At 37.5% G+C, this 7,756-nt stretch overlaps 1 protein-coding gene across 1 annotated transcript; it reads right to left on the reverse strand.

Moving 5' to 3' along the window:
- On the reverse strand, positions 1 to 2,411 carry stmn1b (stathmin 1b). The gene is made up of 5 exons (XM_083885815.1): positions 2,336 to 2,411; positions 1,199 to 1,242; positions 742 to 914; positions 409 to 600; positions 1 to 319 (listed from the first exon to the last, which is right to left on the reverse strand). The coding sequence occupies exons 2-5, from the start codon at positions 1,212 to 1,214 to the stop codon at positions 263 to 265; spliced, it is 438 nt and encodes a 145-aa protein (XP_083741941.1). The 5' UTR covers positions 1,215 to 1,242; positions 2,336 to 2,411; the 3' UTR covers positions 1 to 262.
- Positions 2,412 to 7,756: the final 5,345 nt, after the last annotated feature.

Raw genomic sequence — 7,756 nt, forward strand, 5'->3', positions numbered from 1 at the left:
ACGCTTTATTTGTAGAACCATAGTATATTCAAACGCACAGCTCGATCAAATGACCAGTTAACAGGTTGATTGCAAAGACACAAAGTGTGAACTTTATAACTACAACTTTGGCCAAAGGGAAATCTACTCGTAAAGAAGAGCCAGACTACGTTCACACAAAACCTAAGTGCATAAGCAGAACTAGTACAACAAAGAATAGCATAAAAAAAGTAAGTTAAAAAAATAGAACTTTTCTTTGGAGATGTAAAGACTGTTGTCCAGGTCATTCTCTCCCTTTCATCGCCTCTTTGTTCTTCCTCACTTCCTCGATCTTTTTTTCCTGTTAGTGTTTGAGAGAAAAGGATCATTAATCTCTTGTTGCATGTTTGTTTTGGTGCAGAATGTTAGTAAAACAATAGGATCCCACACCTTCTCCTTGAACTTCTCGTTGAGAGCTGCCATCCGTGCAGAGCGATTCTCCTTGTTTGCCTCCAGCTTCTGGTTCAGTTTCTCCTGCGCCATCTTGCTAAAGTTGCAGTTTTCCTCCATGGCCTTCAGGATGACTTCCTTCTCATGCTCCCGTTTCTCGGCCAACTGTTTCAGCACCTCAGCCTCGTGGCTCTGCGCAATAATGACATCTGTTGTTAATTGAAAAGAGCCTGTACACTAACCCCCCCCCCCCCCCGCACTAGACTTTTATATATTCATACTGGTCATCGTTTTCTCATGTTTGTTAGCAATCGCTGTTATGTGCACAGATACCTTGCGTCTTTCTTCCGCAGCGTCCAGTTTCTTCTTGATCTCATCCAGTGATGTTGACTTCTTTTTAAGAGGGGACAGTGGAAATTCCCCCTTGGCATCTGGGGTTGAGGGACTCAGGATGACCTCAAACGCATGGCCTGAAGTACGCTTGCTCAGCTCCTTCACCTGGATTTCTGTAAAGTATAAATGTTGACGAAACCAGGAGCTTGTTTAATTAATGTCTTCTGGACAGACTTATATTAACCACATCAGCATTTGACAACCATCCTAAAGAGCCTCTGCCAAGAATCACAGCCCGTTTGGAAAATTAAAGCCAGTCGAGTTGTTCTCTCACTTTGTCGGAGGCCAGAATAGAACAATAATCTCTGTTATTTGAGCCTTTGCGTATGGTTTCAAAGACACGACAGCATATCTGTTCTGTTTTAAATCAAAGAATACTTGAATAATTTACACCTACCTTCAAAGCTTGCCATTTGAAAAGAGATGTTTGCTTTACCAACGCTGCAGGGAAAAAAGTGAGGAAACAAACAGGGAAAAAAAACATAAATTTTTAGCACATACTTTTTAGACGAGGACAGCACCAGCACTTGTTTTGACAAGTTTTGCTAATTATCTGTCATGTTTTGACTTTACAGAATCAAACCAAGCACAAAGACGCGATAACTTCATCAACTATAAACAGTTTGAAAAACAGGAAATGTAATGTAAGGACGGTTAGTTCTGTGGCGAGTCTGCACAAAACAACAATGTCTATATGTGTTTTTTGCTTTCTGGACTAGTTATCCTTCTCCTCCTCCTCCTTTAAACATGGGCTAATTACACTCACACAAACCACTAACTAAATTACAAATGCTCTACGTGGATAGTCTCAGTCTTAAAAGCAACAGATGCAATATTTATTTATTTTTTTTTACTTTATTTGATGAGAGATAACATACCAACTCAGAATAAATCAGATTTTTCCCATCTGGAGTGCTGTATACCTACACATTATACAATAGTATTCCATGATTTGTTCAGTTATCAGTCATAACATGACATGGCATGTGAGGCAAATCAGGTTCTTCAGAGCCTCAGACTGAAAAATGAGTTAACTGTATGGTGCCCACAGTTTGCATCTGTGCAGGGCAGGATGGGGGAGGGGGCAACACTACTAGTGCTGCACAACAACAAACAAACACACAACCCCAAACAACAACAACAACTAAAGCATCAAGGATAACGATGATAAAAGGAAGCAAATGATGCAGTGTAATAAAGCCCTCAAATTTCAAAACAAAACATGCAAAAACACACAATAATAATCACACAATACTAACAAAAAAATTATAATTTAGTCACAGTCGTGCGCACTAACTTACAGTGTACATTAAATGTGTTATAAAAACAATATAATGGGTGATTTCGATCGGTTTCCTCAGCCTTATTTCTGTTTTTCAAGATCGGCCACAACAACAAAGTCACTTAAACTTCTACATCTCACTTCAGAGATGCTGAGAGGAGAGTTTGTAAAGCTGGAAACAGAGGAGCACGAGCAGCAAACATGTCACTCTGAAAGCCTGGATAAACATTTACATAAAACCATTGTCCTCACCGTCAAGTGCTTCCGACCTCTGCAGCCCGCTCTGCTCCTTGTCTCTGCGCACACACACGCGCGCGCGCTTCTCAACAACATCTGCACCTTCGCGCAAAAAGAACGGTCTGACCTCCAGCGTAACCCGAGATGTTTGCATTCATTGGTCCAAACGCACCAATCACGGGCCGCGTAGAGACCGTTAGCGCCAAAAAAGCAGCGAGCCAAATTAACAGACACAGAGTGAGCAGGGACAAAGCTGGCATGGTGCTGTGTCAACACATGGCTGGAAGAGACAAAAAAAAAAAAAAAAAAAAAAACCCTCTTACCTATGAGCCTCTTCACTTCTATACACATACATATGTGAGCATACTTGTATAATCCAAGGTTTACACTGCACATTACATGAAGATGAATAATTGATCATTCGCTCTGCTGAGCAAATAATAATAATAATAATAATAATAATAATGAGAACAAGAGGAGAATTCAATAGAATTATACTTTATTGTCCGGGTAGAACAGATACATTTTCTTTAGTTTCACCATCAGACAGAAACATGCACGATTAGCAACAGTGAGTGTGTTTACATGCACACTAAAAACTGATTTCTGTCAATAATCTGATTTCTTGGAGAGACATGTATACATACATCTTAAACGGTTTATTCCAGTTACCCGATTATTGCCAGTAATCGGTTTATTTGGTGTGCATCTAAATGCACTCAATAAATACAAAAAAAAAAAACAAGATAAAAGGTGTATTAATGCTAGGGCTGAACAATTAATGGACATTTTATCAAAATTGCAAAACTGCAATTTTCAAATCTCATGACGCACAATATTTCTTAAAGGCAAAATCTTTGTCAAAGCACCATTTTAGATGAAATATTCTCCTGACTAACTGTATACACATCCTATTCTACAGACTGAAGAAAACACATTTCACAGATCTGCGCATATATCACACAATAATCACAGTTTTTTTTAAAAATGTTTTTTAGGCTTCCTATTTTTATTGCTCTTATTGTGGTATTGTGACTTTAGTCAACCCCGGTTGTTTTTAAAATGTGCTCTATAAATAAACCTTGAGTTGAGTTGAATAATCATTTAAAACATGTTTTTCAAATGAAAATGAGAATAATTATGGAAAGATTACCATTCGAATCATAATCGCACCCGCAATTTCAGTCGAAATAATCATAATTAAATATTAATTCAAAATCATTCAGCCCTAATTCATACCCATACCCATAATATCTTACACACTCATATTTACACTGACTGCAGTTGGTCCATCACAGTGATTGCATTGGGGACAAAAGAACCCTCACAAATCGTTTTTTTTTTTTTTTTTTTACAGGCGTATTGAAGGGAGCAGTTTAAATCCAGGAAAGAGGGTGTGTGTCTTGTCATGTGTGATTGAGAGGTCTTTCCTGTGGACATCTGTGTTGAAAAGATCATCTATTTGCTTCTTTGGTGGTCTTGCGTCTTAAACAATCCCTGTCAGCTTAATTAAATAAAATAGTCGCATGTCTATACCAAACGTGGAAAAAAAAAGACACTCTCTGTTACAGTGATGTTGTGAACCTTTATCAAGCTGTCAAGAAGGTCTCTGTCTGGCTCTCTTTCAAATGAATTCAACATTGTCTGTGAAACTTGGTTAGTAATCAGTTTTCACAGTCTAATCACAGAGTGCATGTGTGTTGATTAACAAACGGTGTTAATGTCCTTCTGCTTTGTCTGCTAACAAGGACAGGCACTGACATTTATTTTATTTTGTTCCATCGCAACAACATCATTTTACTGAAAGAAAAAACATAACGTTTAAGAAATCTTTGAAGAAAAGTTGAATTTTGAATAAATGTGTTAATTTAAAGGTGCATTATGTAATAAATCTAAAGAAACTGGCCGTAAAATCCTCCTAATATGTCACAGAGACTCAGGAATAATGTTCATATAACAAACTGAACTCACCAACAACAACAACAACAGTACAGACAAAATATTTGCATTAAAAAAAAATATTTTGCAGACTGTAAATCATGTTTTATGTTTTGAAATCATGTTTTGGCATGTGGCGCCACCTACTGCTGTCTACCAATCATTGCAGTCAGTAGAGTCTCAGCTGCCGAGCAACCACGGGTTGCCAGTTACGTCAGAAAACGAAACCTAAAAGACCTCGGTATTTTGAATTTGAATATAGTAACAGTTTTTGGCCACATTCTTACATATGGCACCTTTAAATCAAACTGCAGTGTCTCTCATAGCAATAGTCAAATCAATCTGCCCACTAAGTAATTGGGGTATGAGGGTGTTTATATCATTGCTAATAACATCCTTACAGTTAATATTTAAGTATTATTTAATGTCTATCCAGCAAGGCTTAAACTAAAAACTTTATTCTTGAGATATTTTCTCTTTGCTCTTGTTTAAAGGCGGGGAAACTGCAAGAGCGTCCTTGAAATAAGTGATTAAGGAGAAGTGTTGGATGAGAGCGAGGTTTTCTTCCCAGCTGCTGCATCCTACAAACGGTGCTATGGAGAGAGAAGCAGACATGCTGCCAGCTGCTGCCTGCCAAGCCCAGCTCACCAGTGCCAGAACAAAGAGGTGATTATAGGAGCTTCAAACAGATAAGTGGCTAAAACAAGTAGTGGATGGCAAAAGTCGGTTTGTTCACAGGCTCACATTCAGCAGAAAGAAACAAACAGCAGCAGCATTTTTGTTTTCACAAAATTAAAAAAAACAACTTTATGCTGACCTCAGTGACCTGTGTAGGAGCCCATGTCTCTGTGAGTTTACACCCAACCACTAGGGGGTTGTATTTCCTTTCTTTTCTTATATTTTGCCTGAGAATGACACTGGCCCTGGGTCATGCTGGGTTATTTGTGTCACCTGTCACTTTACTCAGGTGTTGCTCATTGAGACGCAAACCCATTTTCTACTGTGCTGCGGTTTGAAATAGAATTTTCAGATCCGTCAGTGAACTGTGTTTGTCATCATTATATTGACCCACAGGCCACAGTTGGGTGTTTCCTGTGACTATTAGGTTCCAGTAAAGCCAGTTACAGGAAACCTTAACCCTAGAACACCATTGCAAATAAGTTTATGTGATTTTCATGAAAACCAAGTATTCATCTTCATTATATATATATATATATATTTTTTTTTTTAGTTTTTTTGTTCCCAAATTCCTAATTTTCCAGTAATTTTGGAGCATTTTTATATAGTCCCCTCGTGATGCTTTTCTTTCATTTTGTTAGACATGACACAGTTTAAAATAAAAGAACACTACTCAATTTTGTCATGTATTGTCATGTTTTGATATATTTTGATGACAAGTACTTTTTATTGGGTCTATTTATTATCTCGGGTAAAAATCACCCGGCGTTAGTGATGGTGTTTTGAATTTGAGTGATAGTGTTCTGGGGTTAAGCAACTTTGTTTATTGCAGCAATTTTAAACTAAACTAATTGTATTGCTTCTGTACGCACAGTACGCAAATGTAAACAACGAAGTAAAGTGTTATCTTCACTTTCTGCCAAATGAACATAAGTCCACTTAAATTTGACACACTGGACCTTTAAAGAATTGTGGGGTCCCTCAATCTTTCTTTGAATAGAACTCAGTATATGCCACAGTTGGTTAAAAATTGTTGGCTAATTTAAATTCATTTCATGACAGTAGACACACAATACTCTGAAATGCTGCTCCATGTAATTTAAAGATCCTCCTTTAGCTCCAAAACTTTGCCTGCTTTTATCTGAAGGTTTATTTGAAAATGTAAATGAAACAAAGAAACTTATAAACTGCACAGACATATAAAGGCATAATAATAAGAATACAAGACGATGAAAGCGATGAACAAACACTTACATCCTTTCTTTTATGCTACATGGACGTCAGACATCACATCAACAGCATGCAGTGACCCTGAGAACCCACATTATTGCCAGCACATATATTCATTTGTGTAGTGTTGACTTTGACTTGAGTTTGATTTGTATTTAGTTTATCAATTGACAGGCGTTCTCCATATTACTGTCAGTTCTGCCAACAGACACCATCTTCAATGATGCCAAACTAGTTGACAAAGGCACAGATGGGTTGACTTTACAAAGGATTTTGCTTGACTTGAGCTTCTCTCTTATATATCCAGACACCAGATGCCTCTGTTAAAGCAACAAAACCTCATGAGAATCAGACCTAAACTGCTCTGGTATGTTTTTGACAGGTTAGATTGTATTGCTGCTGCTGCTGCTTCTCCTGCTGGTGATATACTGTACGTTTGTGGTATATGTTCAGGACATGGATCAAATCAAATATGTAATATTCTGTTATATTTCTTATTGTGTGAGCAGAAATGCTGTGACCTTATCTGCATGCTGTGTCCATTCGGAAAATGTGCTCTGTCAAGCAATACTATCAGACCTGAGTGAAGAAGCGTTTGTGTGTATTCAGTCACAGCGCGAGGATGGGCAGAGGCAAAAAGTGTTTCCTTCTATTTTGAACAGTTGACACCATGTTGTATCTGGACATTCAGATCACATTACTGTATTTGTGAGTTTACCCCCAACCACTCGGGGGTTGTATTTCCTTTCTTATATTTTCCCTGAGACTGACACTGGCCCGGTATCATCCTGGGTTATTTGTGTCACCTGTCTTCTTTTTGCAGCCAGCAGAACTCTGGTTGGCTGCAGGTGGAAGACTGAATTCATTTTTAGTTAATCTATGGCCTTGTATTTATATGGTCTTTGTATGTATATTATGGTCTTGTAAAACCTATTTCTTCTGTGCAAGAACATTTAGGGAATAAGTTATATGTATCAGACCCATCCTAAGACTTGTTATTGGCTGATTAATCCGTTCAAATATGACGTGATTCATTAAATCTCATTAAAATGCTGGAAATGCTGGATTTTTTTTACCACATTAAAAGATACATGTAGTATGATTATGTTCTGTTGCTGATGAACTGAGACACTGCTTTTTCCTACTAAATTAACTGATTGTTACTATAAACAACCACTGACTGTAGGTTGTGTGTGACTGTATTCATGTGTGTGAAGTTTATGTGAGGAAGAGGAGGATGATGAGAGAGCAAATTAATTTATTGAGAATAAATCTGCCTCCTGTGAAAAGTCTGCAGCTAACTTTGCTTGGCCTATATACACCACTGTATTTTAATGTTGGAGATGATGGTGTTACTTTGAGTGCTCAATGTCATCGCATGTGGTACTTGGTATAAAAAGTTTGTATGTCATAAATTACTTTCTAATCTAATCTTACATATACGGTCACATTATTCCAGGGGAATGCATAAGGGAATAGTCCAACATTTTTATTTGGAGTCTTCTGAAAAAAAAAAAAATGATGTAAAAACTTTATTTTGAAAATTCACAAAGCTGTCTGAACTTCCTGTATTGTGTAATTTCCGGTTAT

This window comes from Microchirus variegatus, assembly GCF_963457635.1.
Source record: "Microchirus variegatus genome assembly, chromosome: 1".
Taxonomy (NCBI): Eukaryota; Metazoa; Chordata; class Actinopteri; order Pleuronectiformes; family Soleidae; genus Microchirus; species Microchirus variegatus.

What these genes read in the sequence shown, in the direction of transcription:
- stmn1b (XM_083885815.1), bottom strand. An exon ending in CTGCGGAAGAAAGACGCAAG is followed by an intron (nt 601 to 741) that starts GTATCTGTGCAC and finishes ATTATTGCGCAG; the next exon opens with AGCCACGAGGCTGAGGTGCT. An exon ending in ACGAGAAGTTCAAGGAGAAG is followed by an intron (nt 320 to 408) that starts GTGTGGGATCCT and finishes AAACACTAACAG; the next exon opens with GAAAAAAAGATCGAGGAAGT.